This window comes from Aethalodelphis obliquidens, unplaced genomic scaffold (genome assembly GCF_003676395.1).
Source record: "Aethalodelphis obliquidens isolate GAN/ISIS:26980383/991018 unplaced genomic scaffold, ASM367639v1 scaffold3, whole genome shotgun sequence".
Taxonomy (NCBI): domain Eukaryota; kingdom Metazoa; phylum Chordata; class Mammalia; order Artiodactyla; family Delphinidae; genus Aethalodelphis; species Aethalodelphis obliquidens.
This window is the reverse complement of record NW_020837947.1, coordinates 25,194,642-25,215,079: the sequence shown is the minus strand read 5'-3', so window position 1 is coordinate 25,215,079 and position 20,438 is coordinate 25,194,642. Positions and strand designations below refer to the sequence as shown.

At 46.1% G+C, this 20,438-nt stretch overlaps 1 protein-coding gene across 2 annotated transcripts in view; it reads left to right on the top strand.

Moving 5' to 3' along the window:
* ARFGEF3 (ARFGEF family member 3) overlaps positions 1-20,438 on the top strand; it is a 186,862-nt gene that overhangs the window by 120,494 nt on the left and 45,930 nt on the right. For both annotated transcript variants that reach the window (XM_027085256.1, XM_027085265.1), the window contains exons 13-22: positions 923-1,089; positions 2,365-2,530; positions 6,395-6,502; positions 6,848-7,063; positions 7,226-7,336; positions 9,079-9,229; positions 11,075-11,392; positions 13,803-13,936; positions 16,310-16,455; positions 18,053-18,232. In XM_027085256.1, the coding sequence (XP_026941057.1) occupies positions 923-1,089; positions 2,365-2,530; positions 6,395-6,502; positions 6,848-7,063; positions 7,226-7,336; positions 9,079-9,229; positions 11,075-11,392; positions 13,803-13,936; positions 16,310-16,455; positions 18,053-18,232 (1,697 nt within the window). The remainder of the gene's footprint in view (positions 1-922; positions 1,090-2,364; positions 2,531-6,394; positions 6,503-6,847; positions 7,064-7,225; positions 7,337-9,078; positions 9,230-11,074; positions 11,393-13,802; positions 13,937-16,309; positions 16,456-18,052; positions 18,233-20,438) is intronic.

The window sequence follows — 20,438 nt, the reverse complement described above, 5'->3', positions numbered from 1 at the left end:
TTTGTGCCCTGGTCTGGGATGATCCCACATGCCGCGGAGCGGCTGGGCCCGTGAGCCATGGCCACTGAGCCTGCGCGTCCGGAGCCTGTGCTCCGCAACGGGAGAGGCCACAACAGTGAGAGGCCCGTGTACCGCAAAAAAAAAAAAAAAAAGAATCCTCCTGCCAATGCAGGGGACCTGGGTTCGAGCCCTGGTCTGGGAAGATCCCACATGCCGCGGAGCAGTGCCACAACTACTGAGCCTGTGCTCTAGAGCCCACAAGCCACAACTACTGAGCCCGCGTGCCACAACTACTGAAGCCCGCGCACCGCAACGAAGAGTAGCCCCCTCTCGCCACAACTAGAGAAAGCCCACACACAGCAACAAAGACCCAACACAGCCAAAAATAAAATAATAAATTAATTAATTTCAAAAAAAAGAATCGAGGCAGCTAGTCATCCAGAGATCTTGGGAGACCATTCTGGGGAGAGGCAAAAATGCAAAGGCCCTGAGGCACGTCCAGGCTTGGTGAGGTCAAGGAACAACAGACAGGTTGGGGTGGCTGAGGGGGAGGGGCGGGGTCGGGTTTTTTTGTATTGTGATGGGAAGTCATTTGGAGAGTTTGAGCAGGAGACAGAGGCAATCAATTATTCTGCCTATTTCTAGGTAAAGAAGGCTTTAAGTGATTTTACCAAAGCACCCGGTGAGTAACAAAAAAGATTTTCCCAAGTAGGTTCACTCCGGAGTGCATGCTCTTCCCCACCAGTCTAGGGTGCGTCTCTGCCCGAACGCTATTCCTTGCTGGCTGTCGTTGCTTTACAGAAATGCCTTAAGAGGTGCTCCTTCCCTGGGATTTGTTCGTGCCTCTCCGTAAGCGGTAAGCCAGATGTTAAGCGGGTCTTGCCAGGCGTGGTGTTTGAGGTCTGTGGATTCTCTCCCGCAGGCATGATGCACTCCCCGGGATTCGACGGGAACGGCAGCCTGGGCTTGCAGATGCTGATGAACGCGGACAGCCTGTACTCGGCCGCGCACTGCGCCCTTCTGCTCAACCTGAAGCTCTCCCACGGCGACTACTACCGGAAGCGGCCCGCCCTGGCGCCAGGCACCATGGTGAGTGTGCGTCTCCGCCCCGCCACGCCGAGGACCAGCGGCGGCCTCTGGGCTGGCACCCGAGCATCACTGGGTGAAGGGATGGCCAGTGTGTTCTATCTCACACTGATCTGGAATGGGTGATGCCCGCGGGGCTGTGGAGGGTGGGCGGACGCGATGCCCAGGAACCGTTGTGCAATTTGCAAGCTCAGTGAGCCGCAGAGCTACCCACCTAGCTCCAGGAGCAAAGAACCCCATGTGCCTGGAAAGGACTGCCTACCGGTGGCCCAATAACTTCATCCAGTGGCATTAAACACACGTGTGTAAGACATATTCAAAAACGTAATCAGGGCTTCCCTGGTGGCACAGTGGTTGAGAGTCTGCCTGCCGATGCCGGGTACACGGGTTCGTGCTGTGGTCCAGGAGGATCCCACATGCTGTGGAGCGGCTGGGCCCGTGAGCCATGGCCACTGAGCCTGCGGGTCCGGAGCCTGTGCTCCGCAGCAGGAGAGGCCACAGCGGTGAGAGGCCCGCGTACTGCAAACAAAGCAAAATAAAACAAAACATAATCGGTGTCTTAAGTGACAGCAGGAGATGTGCAGAGAATGGTCCCCTTTGCATGAAATGCAGGCATGCTGCTGCAAAAACCCTTCACTGAGTTCCAAAATATACCAGAACCCACTCGGACAATGTCGATAACAGAACACCTCCTGTGAGGTGATGAGGATTCTTCCGTGGTTGGCTCCCTGGCGTGAGCAGACCCCTCCATGGCGGACCCTGGTACCAGTTCGAGAGCCTAAATCCATGGAGTGACATTAAGGGATCAGCAATCATTTGTTTGATAAATGATTGACAAATTGTGTGTTTCCGAGGGTGAGTGGTGGCTTCATGAGTGTAAGTCAAGTATCCCTTGAGACACACGTCCTTCAGGGAGGACCTGCTACCTCTGCTGCCGATGGGACAGTAAGAAGGAGGTGCTCTGTGAAACATTTCTGTGCATTTTCTAATCCTCCCACATGTCAAAGAGCAAAAATATAAAATGTAGTATCCCTACCCCTTCTACAGGGTTTCTTAAAAAGATTACATAAATGAAAGGACCTTCATGAAGTTTGGGGCTTTTCCATTGCAGTTTCCGCTTCCCTCGCCACCCTCTGTCCCCCAGGCAACAAGGTTGTGTTTTTCCCATAAGCGGTGACTCGGTGACTCGGGACGGGAAGAGGTGGCAGAGGAACATGAGAGCCTGTTTGTTTGCAAGGGATCATATCTGGTCACCTTCTCGTGTGGTCTTCTCTGCAGAAAGAGTTCATGAAGCAGGTCCAGACCAGCGGGGTGCTGATGGTCTTCTCCCAGGTCTGGATCGAGGAACTTTACCACCAGGTTCTCGACAGAAACATGCTCGGAGAAGCAGGCTACTGGGGCAGCCCCGAGGACAACAGCCTTCCCCTCATCACCATGCTGACTGGTCAGTGGCTCCTTGCACGGCTCCGTGGCACTCGGTGGGGTGGGGAGGGCCCACGCTTCAAAGCCCCTTTCAGGGAAGCAGTAGTGTTTCAAGCAGACTCTGAAACAGCACCCACAAAGCCTCCCTGGCTGCTGATGGCAGTTCCAGGGAAGTGTCATGAGTTCACCTAATAAGAACTTTCTTTCCTTTTTCCACGTGGGACTCTGCGGGCTTACTGTGCCCCATTGGATTAGGAATTATTTAGCACCTATGTCTGCTGGGATAAAACTGTAGACCTCTTCTGGGGATATGAAGTACTGTCTGGGCGCAAAGCCCAGAATTATTCCTGGAAACTCTCACATGCTCATAGATACCCTGTATCATTCAGTGCTTCTGAGAATTTGCCAGTAATGTAAAATGATTGATTTTAAACTTGGCTTCATCTCCATTTCTTGTCCATATCAGAGATCCTCCCTTCCCTTCCCAGCTGTACCGGAGTGAAAAAGAATGCAAGGGAATTGCCCGGTGTTAGGACTCTGCACTTCCACTGCAGGGGGCCCGGGTTCAATCCCTGGTTGGGGAAATAAGATCCCACCAGCCACGCAGCATGGCCAAAAAGAAAAGAAAGAATGTAAAATAGCTTGCCCAGCATCTTTTCTTTAGTGCCTTGAGTTTTTTAAATCCTTTTTAACTATTGGAAATATCATATGAGAACATAAAGAGAAGTATGGGGTGTGGTCATAAGGCAACATTTTGGCCAAAGCAACCACTCATGGCTCGGCGTGGCATAACTACAATGTCAGGTCAAGATCGGGGAGTGCTCAAAAGTTTGGACCGGTCATCAGGAGCCTTAATAAATTTGATCCCAGTTCCCAGACTGGTTTCTATCTGAGTGATCTTTTCATGGCTCCCACGGATGCGATAAGTAGAGCATGGCCCTACGTGGACAGCTTCCCTGCCCTCTCTGTGGTGTGTATGTCCCCACACAGCTCAACACGGCTTTGCACCGGACAGGGCACACTGGCAGGAACCTGGGGCAGTCTAGCTGGGAGGCAGAATCTGTTGTCTCAAAGGATATGTTATATTGTCTGTGGTTGCCGCTCTTACAAAGGTGGCAGAGTGAACTACCGACAGGTGGAGATCAACACTGAGGAATTTGGGGGAAGGCACTATTTAGAAATCAGGCAGGGAGTCAGACATACAGTGAGGTCTCTCCACAGCAGGCAGTGTCTTGGTCATTGTCTGGCATTTGGAGTGTTGGTTCCAGAACTAGGATGGAATTGGGGGAAGCAAGACTGGGTCCCAAGCCTTGCGGACCATCATCACCAGACAGGTGACCAATTAGTATTTTATTAATCATGATAATATTTACATCCATTTGAAAAATAGAAATTCATACTTATGAAGACATTTATGAGACATTTATTCAGTCTGCCTGTAAGCAATGCTTGGTTTCCATCTCTCTGCACAAACTGGCTTCAGGTTGAGATTAAAGGTACTGTCCAGAGCTTCTAAGTGCCTTGAATTTAGACGAAGGTCTTCAACATGCCAGCTTTAATTTCAATAGCATAGTTTCTGCCAAAATTAATCTCTGAATTTCTTCCCTGAATCTTAATACAAGGAGTCATACAGTAGATGTAAAAATGAACAAATAGGGACTTCCCTGGTGGTGCAGTAGTTAAGAATCCGCCTGCCAATGCAGGGGACATGGGTTCGAGCCCTGGTCTGGGAAGATCCCACGTGCCGCGGAGCAACTAAGCCCGTGCGCCACAACTACTGAGCCTGTGCTCTAGAGCCCACGAGCCACAACTACTGAAGCCCGTGCACCTAGAGCCCATGCTCCACAGCAAGAGAAGCCACTGCAATGAGAAGCCTGCTCGCCGCAACTAGAGAAAGCCCGCGGGCAACAATGAAGACCCAACGCAACCATAAATAAATAAATAAATAAAATTTAAAAATTGAACAAATAACAGGCTAGTCACAGGAGCCGTATTCATCAGTCATCACTGTTAATCAGCCATCTCTTTTATAATGGAACGGTAAGCTCAATTGCTTCATCCATAGGGAAGTTATCTAACTTTAGATTAATGATAGAGAAACAGAGACTTTTCATGAGAATTCGACAGAATTACGTTCTGTGATTCTTTGTAGCAAATTTCAGGTGTGAAGTGACAAGTGAATCTGAGCAGCAGTTAACCTAGAGCTTGGAAACGTCCGTCTAATCTTTTCATTATGTGCAAGGAAAAGCAATAGCAGTAACCTGGTCATCAACACTGTACTACCTGTGGCCATTCCTCACGTCATGTCAAAGTATTCTAGATTGTGGAATTTTAGCACTTAGATAAGCTTTGTGTTACTTGAATTCATCAGTCCTTTACCTAGCAGGTAGGAAACAAAACTTTGATACGTGGCAATTTCTGGCAAATGTCATTAGATCATTTGACCGTAAGTCAAATTAATTTCAGTGAAACTGCTCTGTTCCCACTGTAGTAGTCCTATAGATTTCTCCCTGCCTTCCCTCCCACACCCAGTTTTACTGAGAAGTAATTGACATATTAATCCCAGGTGTACAACATAATGATTTGATACATGCATATATGGTAAAATGACCATCACAGTAAGTTTAGTTAACATCAATCACCTCTCATAGTTATAAATTTTCTTCTCACTGAGGTGAGAACTTTTACGATCCATTCTCTGAGCAACTTTCAAAGAGATGTGTTACCAGAAGTTTCTAGACTTCCTGGAGTTACTGTAAGAATCAAAGATATAATGAAATAATTTTCAAACACCATGCAAGTCTCACCCTACTGGGGTGAAGGTGAAGTTCTAAAGTCAGGGAATAAGCTTATGTTACCCTCTTCTCCCGTCCCCTCTGTGTGGTGCATTCGCCTATGTTAGTTGCATTCAAATGCGTATGCTTCTACTCCATGGTCACTCCTCCAACGGTTACTTCCTTTTTACTGAGGAATTTGGGGCCCAGAGAATGGAGTACCTGGCCCAAGGCTACAAGACTACTTAATTCAGAGGCAAGGCTGAATTGAAGCCCAGCCCTCTCAACCCAGGCCAGTCTCTTCTTACCAGTATGTTAAGGAATGGTTCATTGAACTAATTCTGTAGATGAGAGTATATTTTAACAAAAATTTAAACAGGGTGAATTAGAATCCCATATTGAGCTGAAGTTTGGTGTCATGGAAGGAGACCTGGATGGGTGTCAGAAGACGTGAATACTAAGTCTAATTCCTTCCTTTGCCAGCCTCAGGATGTGGGCGATTTACCTACTTTGAATACTTATTTCTTCCTCTGTGAAATAAGGAAAGATAATACCTACCCTGCCTACGTACTTGGAGTTGTTGGGAAGATCTAATGAAAAAAATGTTACGTGAAAACACTTTGAAAATTGTAAGGTATTATTAGTAAGGTATTGTGCCTTCCAATCAGATTATATGATTATCTGACCAAAGAGGCTTATCCTCCTCTTAATTCTTTTGAGGAAGCTCTGAAAAACAGATCCATGTTGGAGTAACCTGTACATATAAAACTGTAAAATGATGCCACGATTTTGAATAAAAGCGAGTATGCAAAGGTCAAAATATTCTAAATCAATAGATTTTCTAGCAACAGAGGTATCAGAATTTATCTTTATTTTTTCAAATTAAAAAAACGCATCAGCCTCACAGAAGAATGCTCTAGCAATGAAAGAAAACTGTACTGAATGGATAAAACAAAAATTTTAATATTCTGATAAAAGGTTGCTACATACTTGGTACATAACAGATCCCATGACTGTTTGTTGGGAAGAAAATGAATATTGTGGTAGCCATATGTTTTTGACTGGGTGTTCTTTAAAAAGAAAAAAAAAACCTTGCCCTTTTTCCTTGACAGATATCGACGGCTTAGAGAGCAGTGCAATTGGAGGGCAGCTGATGACCTCAGCTTCTATGGAGTCTCCTTTCACCCAGGGCAGGAGAATTGATGACTCCACAGTGGCAGGTAGTGACGTGGGTCTTGAGTTTATGAATATACATCCATCGCATGTGTTACCAGCAATTAAATTATTATGTGGCAGCTTTCTGTACTGACGTAAATGAATTAAGATTTCATCTTGGCAGAAAAATACCTGATGGAAGTTACTAGCATCGTCCAGCTGCTGATGCAACATTCATTTTTTATCAGCACAAAGTGAAGCACAATCCGATATAACCCTTTCCATTGTATTTCCTGTAGTAGAATTGCACATGGCTCGATAATGCTAATGTGATGGTCAGAGAATCCCAGGCCGTTCATCGCCAGGTTGTTTTATCTCCGGAAGGTAACCCACACCCCTTCACGTTCTAGGTGTGGCATTCGCTCGCTACATTCTGGTTGGCTGCTGGAAGAACTTGATCGACACTTTATCAACCCCCCTGACCGGCCGAATGGCGGGGAGCTCCAAAGGGCTGGCCTTCATTCTGGGAGCTGAAGGCATCAAAGAACAGAACCAAAAAGAACGGGATGCCATCTGCATGAGCCTCGATGGGCTGCGGAAGGCAGCACGGCTGAGCTGTGCTCTAGGTATGGCGGACACGGTATCCCTGACCCGTGGCCTGAGGGGTGTTCCCGACGAACACATTAGGAACGGCCCTAGTGGACAACAAGTCTTTTAGGAGTGCTTCTGCCAGGTGAGTGGTTAGAGAATAGACTCAGTTAAGGGGTGATTGTTTGTTTCCTCTAAAGGAGTTGCAGCCAACTGTGCGTCAGCCCTCGCCCAGATGGCAGCTGCCTCCTGTGTCCAGGAAGAGAAAGAGGAAAGGGAAGTCCAGGAACCCGGTGATGCCATAGCACAAGGTAACAGCAGAAGGGCTAGAATCCACCTGGTGCCTTTGTGAGGTCTGCATGTGCCCGCACACACGAGCAGACACACTTGTCCCTGTTGGCACGTGTGATACATGGCGTATTGTATACCACTGGTGATGAGATCCCGCGGGACCACAGGCTTGGGTCAGTTTTACGTGGCTGACCCTCCAGACTGCTGACAATAGGTCCCTCTGGACACAAGAGCCATACTGGCTCCTGGCGACTAGGAAAGTGCACCTGGCTGCTAGCCAGAGGCCCACCTGGCTCAGCTGTTCACACCTGTGGCGTCCTCTGGCCACTGGCTTTGAAGCTTCCCAGGGTGCACATTTGAGGACCCCCTCAGGCTACAGTGGGAAAGATAGAATGGCCAGGGTTCTGAGGGGGGAATCAAACCGATGGAGGAATCCCTGAGAGGAGGCTCAGGAAGGCTTTGCTCTTGTCAGAGAAAAACCTGAGCTTTGTGAACTTGGGAAAGGGTTGATTTTTAACTTGTTTAAATTAGTCAATGAAGTGGATGGTTATCTAGATATAAGGAAAGAGAATAGCCTTTCTAATAGCAGTGGAAGATAAATGGCAGACAGCAAACAAGGAAAAATTGGAAGCTTGGTCCAACGTGTGCTAACAATGTATCAGGTATATAAAATAGGTAGTCACAGAAAGAGTCAGCACATTTTTAGCTGAGAAAAACAGGTTAGGTTGGGGTTCCTCAAACCTGAGTAATAGAATCATGTGAGAACAAAGCAACTCTTACACATCCCCAGTGTTAACTGCAAAAGGGCATCACACTTTTACTTAAAATGTACAACTATAAGTTACATAAAGATACTTAAATTTAAAGTTCTTCAAAAACTATTAAACCAGAGCTAGTATTTGAATTATCGACAAATAAAAGATAAAGTCAATATCACATCCGTGAGACAAATGACGCTTTGCTAAAAATCGGTTTGCCCTTTACAGTAGGAGCATGGTTCGGCTTCCTCTGTAGGGAGCGTGCTGTGTTTCTGGGTTCTGGACTATTGCTCAGTTTTCCCACTTAGACCCATCCTCCAGTGACTGGACACCTTAATTCATGGAGGATGCTGTCGTTTGGCCTTGCCTTGGCATTTTGCGTAATTGACATCTTAAGTCACCTTCTGCACCTTTCTCATTCGTTATCTACAATTTAAAAAGTATTATTTGAAGATCACAAGTATAAACGTAAACTCAGGGAGTGAAATGATATGGGAATTTTCAGTTATAAAGCGATCATCATGGCGCTGAGTGTGTGCATACATATGTTGTTTTACATGATCATCATCATGAACACCTAATATTAAATAAACCTCAGAGAGGACTTGGGAAGGCCAGGAATTCTTTCTTATTATCAGTATGAGTACACAGGGGCAGAGGATGGGTCTGGGCACAGATGGCTTTAGCTGGGATTGGCACTTGAAGCCCATCCTCACTGCTGTGACTGACCCAGATCCCAGGGGTGGGCCCACAGCTCAGAATCCATGGACTTCTGAACCCCGGGGCTGGGGTCACCGATGTCTGTGGGCCTGTGGGCTGGGTAGTTTGCATGATGAGCCTCGGGGACCTGCCAATGAAGAGCTCGCTGCCAGTGACATCCAGTGACATCCCCCGTTTCCTTTTGCCCTTGCACAAGAGCACATTCTTTCCTTTCCCTCCTTTCTCCCTCCCCTTCTGTCTCCCTTACTTGGACTGTTATTCTAATGAATGTCTTTCTGACGCAGTGAAACTAAAAGTGGAGCAGAAACTGGAGCAGATCGGGAAGCTGCAGGGGGTATGGCTGCACACAGCCCACGTCCTGTGCATGGATGCCATCCTCAGTGTCGGCCTGGAGATGGGCAGCCACAACCCGGACTGCTGGCCACACGTGTTCAGGTGTGTGACCGGATCCCCAGTCCCACAGGCCTGGCACCGCCTGCCGGTTGCGGGGGAGGGCCGGGAGGGGGCCTGCCATGGGGAAGGGGTAGAACCCCGCACCTGCCAGCACGTAAACAGTTCACAGTAATTCACAGAGTTTGGAAAAGCCCCAAATGAGAGGTTAAAAAGAGAAGAGGGAATAAGGGCCCAACTGAATGTATGTCTCAGAGAACAGAGTGACAGAACTGAATTTAGGAAACTGAACTATCATTGACATTGTCTGTGAGAGGCAGATACAGTATCCCAGGGAAGAAAAACTGATTCTTAACTAGAGGCTGGTAAAAGACCACATAAATTAGGTGAATACTAGGCAGATCTAAAAGCTGGTCATGTGTCAGCAGCATAACATGGCTGTGTGTTTATTAATGTCCTTTTTGTTGAAAGAAGGATTTTTGTTGGCTTACATGGACACATCATAAATACAGTTTGCCTACTTTTAATTTAGCTAGACAAAGGAAAAAATAGAATAGTACATTGTGTCAAAGACAGCCAGAAGTTTGGCTCTTAGCTTTGTAGCATCAAAGTAAAAACAACCTCCCCATCAGTTACGCAGTTCACAGCACCTGTAAAATAAAAACAGAGTGAGAGCTCCACGGTCCTCCCACGACCAAGAAGAAAAGCCTGCCTTCCCTGGCACTGGCGGTCAGGTGGACCTCGGACAAAGGGAGGACCACTCTCCACCCGCAGCAGGCACAGGGAGGCTGCGGCTTTCTTGCCCATCTCCCCAGCACACACCCCAGCCTCTACAAGCTCAGTTCTGGCCGAGCGGTGGAGGTTGGTCAGGAGAAGGATGTTGGCCCGCAGCAGGGCTCAGGCATCCAGGTCTTTCCCAGAGCACTGGCCAGATCTAGGCTCTGTTTATCATCCTCAAAGCAAGTACAGCCTTGAGTGAGTGTTGGTCGACTTTCAAAGATGATTCTAGGGTTGAAAAACTCATCTTGAGAGGAACATGTGGAAGGGCCAGCATGAGTCGGCCTGGAGCACAGTGGGTTTTAATGTGGAGGCTGGTGACCCGCTACTCTCCGTTGCTTTCACAGGCAGAAAGAGAAAAAGAGAAAGACTTAAATTGCACCCAAGCAATTTCTATGGAATCAGAAAATGGCCTGATTGTGGAACATCAGAGTGGATTATCCACGATAGTCTTTCCTAGTAACTGGACTTACTCTGGGGTGAGGGATCTCTAGTCCCAGGTCCTATTGGGAACAGTTTGGAAGCTGGCAGCTGTACCATGTGTTGTGACTCTTCTCTGAGTTTACCGTGATTAGGTGACTACCTCACCCCCTGCCCCAGTAGTGGTTACGTGGAGCTATCAGGACCCAGTGGGACATGGCTGGATGGAACCCCTGAGTGAGAGCCCATTGTGGCCAGAGGGCCAGTCCACCACATGCGCACTCATTCTGGGATCTCAAAGTGAGGAGATGTTTTCCGAGTCCTGACTAGAGCACGAGAGAGAGGGAAGAGGACCCTTTGGGAAAACTCACTCAAACAGCCAAAGTCCTGATAAGCCAGTACGCTGGACAGGACATACCAGGATAAACAGAGCTCTGTTCCTAAACTTTCACCGAGGAATCCTTAGCCCACCTCCAGGCTGTCTGGTCCAACTCAAACAAAAGTATGTATAGCGGGAAGAGAGGAAGTGGGAGTGGAGAGAGCGGGGAGAGAAGTGGCTCTCGCCGGAGCAAGGGGAACAGTTCAGGAGGACTGTAAGGCTGGCTCAGCTCCTTTGTATCTCACTGTGGGGTCGCCAGAGCAGGCCCAGCTGAGCTACAACCTTCAACGGCTGCTGTGTGTGACTCTCTCCAGGGTGTGCGAGTACGTGGGCACGTTGGAGCATACCCACTTCAGCGACGGCACCTCTCGGCCCCCACTGACCATCAGCCAGCCTCAGAAGGCCCCCAGAGGCGGACTCCTCGGGGACCCGGAGAGCGAGGGCTCACCCCAAGAGCAGAGCCTGGAGCAGGGGAGCTCCCTGAGTGCGGCCCCCGTCATCCAGCCCCTCTCCATCCAGGAACTCGTCCGGGAAGGCAGCCGAGGCCGAGCCTCCGACTTCCGTGGGGGCAGCCTCATGACGGGCAGCAGTGCCGCCAAGGTCGTGCTCACGCTCTCCACCCAGGCCGACAGGTGCGCGCTGTTCCCACCACGCCCCGGGGGGCTGTCCCCCAAAGAGCACCCATCGTCTGCTGGCCACACCACATGCTCTTCTGCTCTCAAAATCATCCCCAGGACAGCTCGATCTGTTAGCCAGTCATTGAAGCCTCTTGTCATTTTTTTCAAGTACGTCTCTGTCTGCCATCACGCTGCACACTCACAATGAACTCTTTTGTCTAGTGACTAAGGCTGGAGGCTCAGGGGCGGGGTCAGGCAACCCGGGGCGAAGGCTCTGCACTTACTCTGACCACAGGCAACTTCCACAGTCTTGCTTTCTCATCGTAGAATAGGGCCATAAAGTAGCATAACTCTCACAGGCTAGCCATAAGGTTAAATTAATTAGCTCACTGGAAGTAGTTAGGACAGAGCTTGGCAAATAGTAAACATTTGCTATGTGAGTGTGATAGGAGTGTGATCTAAATTGATGCCCAGCAGTCACATGAAGATGTAGAGGGAGGAATCATCAGTAATTCCAACTGTTAGGTGGTCCTCCTTCTTTTCTAAAAAAAAAAAAAAAAAAAGCATATTTATTAGAGAAAATGCAATCTTAAAACATTTAAGAATTTATTGCAAGACTAATAGATACCATTTGTTCCCCTAGTCTAATAAGGCTAAGGTCAACATTTGTCCCAATTTGTCTTCAAAAAGGTTTTTCTTTCTGCCTGTGCAAAATTACACTAATGTACTAATATTTGTGAGCTATGTACAAATGATAATATATTGTGATTACTTGGCTACTTGTTCCGTGGCTGCACGTGAAACGAGACAAGAATGAGCCCCCTCTTTCCTGTTATCTGCTTTTCTGAACTGAGGTGGCCCTTCTTGATGCGGAAAGTGCTTTGGTCACCTTCACCTGGAGACCATCCCACTTCACTCTTCCACACTTGGCGGCTGTGGCCCAGACGACCCGGCACAGGCGCAGTGAAGTTCACATGGGAGGATGGACAGCAAGGGCATAGAGATGTGGGAGGAGCATCGCTGGCTGGGCTCAGAAGACTCGAGTTCATTCCTGGCTTTGACGCCAGCCAACTGCAGGGTTGAGTCTGTGTAAATAGTTGCACTGAGATTCAGTTTCTTCATCTACTGATTTGGTACAATAATCCCTTTTTCCTGTCTGTCCAACAGGGTGGCTGTGAAAGTGTTTGGGAAGCTGGAAAGTGGTATACAGGTGTCAGATGGGATATAATGTTCACCACTCTTTTCCTACTAGGAAAGAGGAAGAAGAAATGATTAATGGGATCCAGAAACCAAATGGTGTTGAAATTACAAAACACAAGAAAAATATATTTGTTTAGATAATTTGTGAATGATTAATCCACTGATTCCCATCTTAAAACTTGTGTGCCTTGTATTATCCCTTCACAAGGGCTTTGTTATTCGGTTCCTATTGGAGACACTCTCCCTTACCCAGAACATGGCATCCCATAGGGCTGCTTCGTCTTCTCGTGTCACCACGGATTTGGAGGGCAGGCATCAGGATGACCCCAGAGGAGAGGGAGGCTGGCTCGCCTCATTCCTCATGTGCCACATAAACTGGTGTTTGATCCCAACATTCCAAGTGCCAGTGAGCCTCAGCCTCCTCTAAGCCCTGCTACCTGTGCTTACCTCCTTCTCCCTAACTCCTTCTAGAAATGTCTGTGCCCAACAGAGTGGAAAACAAAAAGAACCTGCAAAGTCCTTAATGTTAGGGAATATTCATTATTCCAGTACATGCTTGAGCTTCACCATGTCCAGGGCTCTGGGTGCATGAGTCAGAGGGGTAAGAAGGTCAGTCCCTGCCCCTGGGGGGCTTACAGATCAAGTTTACTCTGCTTCTGAATCCTCCTCAGAGCCAAGCCCAGCATTAAACTCGCCAATTGTAGCCCAACAAAAGCCTTGATTAACTTGCTGCATTTTTTCTTTAACATAGCTTATGAAATTGTAAGAATTCCATTCCCAGTTTTTCAGTTTCTGGGAGCGATGCTTTGCCATCTTTCAACTTCTTGCCAAATGTTTTATGAGTGCCCATCTCAGCTGAGCTAGGCCATGGAGCTACAAAGATTATTTTTTTAAATATGGTCTGTGCCCTTCAGATTAGAATCTTAGAGTAGACTTGTACTCAGTAATAAGAGATATAATACATTATTATATAATACATTATTTATAATACATTTATTTATTATATAAATGTATTATTTATAATACATTTATATAATACGTCATTATATAAATGTATAATACATTTATATACATTTATAATACATAATACAGATACAATACTGTACATTTCTTCACAGTGTTTACACATTTTCATTAATCACATCTAAGAAAATTACCATAATCATTCTGCCATAAAGACTTTGCTGAATTGTTTCCAAGTAACAAGTCTTTTTGTTTCATCCAGGCTCTTTGAAGATGCTACAGATAAGTTGAACCTCATGGCTCTGGGAGGTTTTCTTTACCAGCTGAAGAAAGCATCGCAGTCCCAGCTTTTCCATTCCGTTACAGAAACGGTTGATTACTCACTGGCAATGCCAGGTAATTCTTTCCCGGCAGAAACTGTGCCATGAGGTTAGCAGGAAACAGCCCAGATCTCTGATACCAACAGCCTGCCTAAAGACTTGAACCCACATTCCCTTCGTGCACAGTCACCTTGGCTCGAGTGGAAATTGTCATCTGGTGTTGAGGCACGATCGTGGCAGGTGGGGGTGGTGGTTTGCGCGGGGTATCATTGTTTGTGAATGGAAATGTTGCTGCCACCACTGTTGCAGGTATTACCGCTGGAGCTGGACTGTGTTCTGCTAAATCTGGTGCTTGTGATGTAGACACGGTGGGGCTCCTCAGGATGCAGATAGCTTCACGTGAGGGTAGGAACTCCTCTCCGTATCACAAAGCACACACCTGCCTCAGTCCAGCCTACTGGCAGAAGCAGCTTCTAATTTCAGAAGGACCTGGGAGAGAAAAATGGAAGGCTTGACAGAAGCCTCAGGCCACTCTTAGAAAAACTGCTCTCGTGGCATCTCCCTTTAACGGTGGGTCAGTATCGCTGTCTTCACAGATGAGGCCAGATGAAGGCCCTCTTGAAGGCCAACACGTGGAAGAGGGGGTAGAGTTGTACTGAATCACCCAGGCATCCCAAGTGGGTGGCAGGTTGCTCACAAACTCAGCTGTCCATCAGCAGCCAGGGTTGTTGTGCTATAGCAGTGAGTACGTTGTCCCCATGGCAGAGTCACAGAGCCGCGTGCCAGGATCGCACTGGTGGCCGGTTGAAGTGCATGACCTCCGAGTTCCTTCCATCATCAGGAATTTTGATTCTTACTGCAGATTCTAATTTGAGAACCATAGTCCTTTCCCGTGAGTTTTTCATAGACTTTAAAACCTTAGCTATATAAAGCCAACCTCCCAGATCCAGCCAACTGCCGGAGCATCTCTGAGCCCAGAGACCACTTTCAGAGTCTTCTGCATGGAGAAATCAGCAGACTCCGAGCTTACAAAAAACAATGAGCAGTGAGGGTCAGGAAGAGGCAGCAGACCTAGGGGGAAGAAGCATTGGCTTTGGAATCAATCAGATCCAAGTTAAAATGCTGCCGTCACTACTTACCAGCTGCGTCATTTTAGGCAAGTTGGTTCACCTTTCTGATCTTCAGTTTTCTAATCTGTACATGGCAGTAGTTACATTTACTTCTTAAGGGTTGCTTTTAAAATTAAAGTGATTACAGACATAGAGAACAGACTTGTGGTTGCCAAGGTGAGGAGTGGGAGAGGGATGGAGTGGGAGTTTGGGATTAGCAGATGCAAACTATTATATACAGGATGGATAAAGAGCAAAGTACTACCGTATAGCACAGGGAACTATATTCAATAGCCTATGATAATCCATAATGGAGAAGAATATAAAAAAGAATGTGTATATGTGTATAACTCAATCCCTTTGCTGTACAGCAGAAATTAACACATTGTATATCGACTATACTTCAATAAAAATAAGAGTGATTAAAGACACAAGAGCCAACACAATGTCTGATGCAGAGTAGACAATCAGTAAATGTCAGTGATTGTTGGTACTGTCATCTTGAAGTTTATTTGATACGGCAAGGCGACCTAGAAAGGCACGTTCTGGTTGGAAGAGGCTGATCGTGATCAGTATTTTGTAGGTGTATGGGAGAAGCAGGAACACATGGGCAGAAAGAGAGTGGAGGAGACTAAGGTGACAGTGGCAGAGAAGTAGCAAGAGATCCGAGTAGGCAAGGATTGTACGGAAGCAAGACAGAGGTTAGATCGCATGTTATTGGGTGCAAAGGGGCCTGACCTGCTTGGCAAGGGCTTCAGAGGTACCATTAAGCATTGACCAAGTGGATGGTGGCTGTAAAGGATGGGGACGATAACAACAGTAACAGTATAACTAAGTGTGTGGGGCAAGCAGTCTGTGCCAGGCCCTGTGCTAAGTACTTTATGAGCATTATCACATTTCATCCTTGAAGTAACTTTAAGAAGCAGGTACTATTATCCCCACTTTTACAATGAGAAACTGTGGATTAGAGAGGTAAACTTCTGGTCCTTCGTAACCCAACTACTACGTGATGGAGCCAGGATTTGGGCCTAGGCAGCCGATTCCCTGGCCCTTCTACTTAACCACGACATCATTCCTCCTTATCAACAAACATTGTTTGCCTGACAAGTGTAAATGTCAGGGATGCTACAGTGAACAGGAGAGGTGGGCCCTGGCTTTGTTAAGTGAATCACCTGTTCTTTCTTGAATCCAGGCTCCTGTCCTGTGTTGGCAAATTCATACCGAATAATCCCACCGATCTGAGTATGGCTATTTGATTTTCGTCCTCTCTCCATGTTTGAACAGGTCAAACTATTTCTGAGTTTTGGATTGATGGCTTTCATGGTCTTACCTTCCTGTAGGAGAAGTGAAATCCACCCAAGACCGAAAAAGTGCCCTCCACCTGTTCCGCCTGGGGGACGCCATGCTGAGGATCGTGCAGAGCAGATCGAGGCCCCTGTTCCACGTGATGCGCTGCTGGAGCCTTGTGGCACCACACCTGGTGGAGGTGAGCACCTGGAAAGTGGGCAGCCCAGGGGCCTCCTGCAGCAGAGCCAGCACAGGGCTCTCCAGTCAGCATGGGACAAAGGGCACTGTGGCCACAGCAGTAAGGTTCCCATCACCTGGTCGTAAGCATCATTGTTCTCTGATTATACCTTATGGCACCTAAAGAATTGCCGCAAAGGGCAGCGCTGCCCTGGTATCACTCTGACCCTCTTCCTTTAAAACTATGTGACTCACCTAGACACCTCACACTGCCGTTTTCTTATACTTCATGGTCTGCTATCAACCTAAGTCTGGAGTTTCATTTTTATACATGAATATAACAATGTCTTTTGTTCCTGCCAGGCTCTCTTTTCTAATAGCTAAACATATTCTGGGCAGTGCCTTCTAAGTAGGGGAACCATAAATCCTGGTTTTCCCAACAAAATTAACTAGGACCCCTTTGACTCTCCAAAAGAAAGCAGTCCATATGATAAATTATATGGTAACTCCATCTAAGCATCTCGATACATGATGACTGGCTACTTCTAAGTTGATGGGGAAATTGTTGCCCTGTTTCACAGTGGTAACTATTCCAAATAGTCCTTTAGCACTTACTTGGTAGAGCTATGTCATAAAATAAAGTATTTGGGGGATATAAATTTACTAACCTGAGAACATTCTAGTAAGGGGGTAAAAAATAGTTATGGAGAAACAATATATCAGTTATGTATTATACTATAATAAACCACCCCCAAAACCTAGTGACTTCAAACAATAACTGTTTATTTAGGTCATGATTCTCTGGGTCAGAAATTCGAGCGGAGCTGTGCAGCTCTTCTAGTCTGGGCCAGGCTTGGCTAATCTCAGCTGGCCTTATGTGTTCACTTGTGGTCAACCTCTGCAAAGACTGGGGCCAGCTGGTTCATGACTGGTAAGCCTGGGCAGATGATGGTCCTCTCTGTGTGGTCTCTCCTCCTCCAGCAGACTAGCCCTGGCTTAGTCACATGGCATTCTTAGGGTTCCAAAGGAAAGCAAGAGGGCAAACCCCAAATCAGAATTGCTTTTCAGTTCTCTACTTACATAATATTTGCTATTATTCCATTATTCAAAGTAAGTCACACATCCAAGCCCAGGGTCAGTGTGGAAGAGGACCGCTAAAGGACACGGATACAAAGATGTGAGCCAATTAAAGCTGTATTGGTGCAATCATCCCACATCCCTGAGGGACAGATGTCACATTTGATCTTCGTATGTTTGGGGCATGGCTAACAATGAGACCATGGGTGGTTTCCAGACTAGGTTCCGGTGTCTTTAGTCAGCATGTTCTATACCACCCAAGAAAACAGTCACGTTACAGGAAAAAAGAAGAAGAAATTATTAGAAACTCTTATTTTTCCAGAAACTTCAAAGTGAAATTGGAGATGTGTCTGATCAGTTGGTTAAATTATTTAAAATGCAGTTTAGTGTGCTGTTCATTGATACTTATCCCTTGAAATCTTTTACTTTAGCAGAATTGCTGCTTCCACCTCCCTACGATAAGGTGTGTTAGGAAGACCTTCAGAAACCAGATTCTTAGTTGCTTGAAGTCCTGAGGGTGTTTGACTCTCTGAATTTTGCAGGCTGCCTGCCATAAGGAAAGACATGTGTCTCAGAAGGCAGTTTCCTTCATCCATGATATACTGACGGAGGTTCTCACCGACTGGAATGAGCCACCTCATTTTCACTTTAATGAAGCACTCTTCCGACCTTTTGAGCGTATCATGCAGCTGGAGTTGTGTGACGAGGATGTCCAAGACCAGGTCAGTGTGTCACGGCAGCAGTGCTGCCATCATTGCCATAGCCTGCTGGCTCTTGTTGAGTGCACTGGCAGGACTGTTCTGTGAGTGCTGCATATTAAATCTTTCCAATAAGCCTATATGGAATCTGTGACAAGAAGAGGTTAAGCAATTTAGCTAAGGATTCATGATTAGTGATTGGTGGAACTGGGATTTGAACCATGCAATCTAGCTGTAATAGTCTATACTCTCATACCTAGCCTATACCCTTAACCACTATCATATTCTCTGCGGAGAGACAGATGGTAAAGAAACTAGCTAGAGACTTCATATTTATCTAGCATGATGGTGGGCTAGGAACACAGACAGATTCTCTGTCTCTGAAATCTACTAAAAATGTTAAACAAGGGTTAAAAATTTTATTTTAAACATCATGTACACACTGGCAAGAAAGTAAGGAATACTAAGATGCCCCAAACTAAGTAACAATGGGAAGCCCAAAGAAGTAAGCAGAGCTCTGAGACTGGATTGGCCATGAGGGAATTGGCCATTGGGTGAAGCTGAATGTCTGCATTCAATCTAAAATAATTGGCTCATTAGGAAATAGAATGTCATGAATACAGAAATAAAATAATAAAAATAGACACACACACTGTCCCTAACTCCCCACCAGGAATCCAGATATTGGAGTTATCAGAGACTGACTTTAAAGTAACTATGCTTATTAAGTTCTGAACAATGTTCAGAAAGATTTAGGACAGGAGGAATTTTGGCTGTGGTGGCATGAAGAAGTTAGTGAATCCTCTCCACAAAAATCAAGTATATGAAAAGAAAAAAATTGTCAAAAGCAGCCATTTCAGGACTCTTGCGATTGACCAAAAGGGCAGACAACAAATTGAGTAGCATTTATGGTGAAAAATAGTTCCTGCCAGAACTTTGGTTAAGAACAGTGGGAGTCTGTGACCTTCTTGCTGAAGATGGAAGTCATCCCTTACAAGCTGTTGGCAAGAATAGTAATTTGACCAGTGTGGGGCTGACTGGGAAAATCAGCTTTTCTGCGCTAAGAGACAGACTTGGTTTGAAGAAGAGGAAAAAAGACCATTGGTCTGTCAACTAAAAGTGGTGAATTCATTAGGAAATGAGCAATAGAATAATACTACAACTTTGCTAGCCTAAGGCTGCAGTGGTGAACCAGTAAGAAATGTAACGTGGGACTCTGGAAGCCAGAGATTTCATAGAAGGACTAGGTAAGTCCGTCACGCATCCATCTCTAGCTGACTGAAATGTGGGCATATATAGGATAGACTGTACAGATCCCATCAGAAAGTAAAAGACCAGAGAGACTTAGGAACTGGCTGAATTTTGTATATCCTCCCCAGCCTGCACACACAGATTGGTTGGCAGAGGGTGGAAGCCTTAAAGGCTCAAGGTATTTAAGCAGAATCTCTGCCTACTTCATCAAGTGACAACTAACCTATGCAGACACGGGGACGGCACTAGGAAGTCAGGCTGAAAAATAAAAATAAAGAAATTGAGTAGAGACATTATTGGTGCCTCATGCCATGGGAAGAGTAGAGACAGATTCTACAGTGTAAGTCCAAGCAACTTAGTCAAATAAATAAATAAATAAAAACTCAAAAATAAATCCAGCATTGCTACAATATATTATCTAAAATGTCCAATGTTCAGCCAAAAAAAGTGAGATATGCAAAGAAATAAGAAAGAGTGATGTATACTTGGGGGAAAAACAATAAATAGAAACTGACTTAGAGTGAGACCAGATGTTGGATTAAGCTAAAACCAGGATTATATATATCCAAAATGCAGATTTGGAGGTGGGAAGACAAGCAGACACAGGATCTAGAAGAGCCGGTGACCTCTACCAATGATGCCGTCATGGTAGAAATTACAAAGTATTTAGCCAAAGAAATCTGGTGCACATAGTGGGAAGAGGGTTCTGTTCACTGGGTCCTGGCTCTGGCTTGGGATGGTGGATTAGGGGACAGAGACTTTAAGCAGCTATCATAAATAGGTTCAAAGAATTAAAGGAAAATATGATGACAATGACTCAAAAATAGGGAATCTAAGTAGAGAAATGGAAACTGAAAGAATGCAAATTCTAGAGTTGAAAAGGACAATAACAAATGAAAAATCCACTAGATGGGCTTACCAACAAGATTTGAGATGGCAGAAGAAAGAATCAGTGTAAGATTGGTTTAACAGCTCAAAA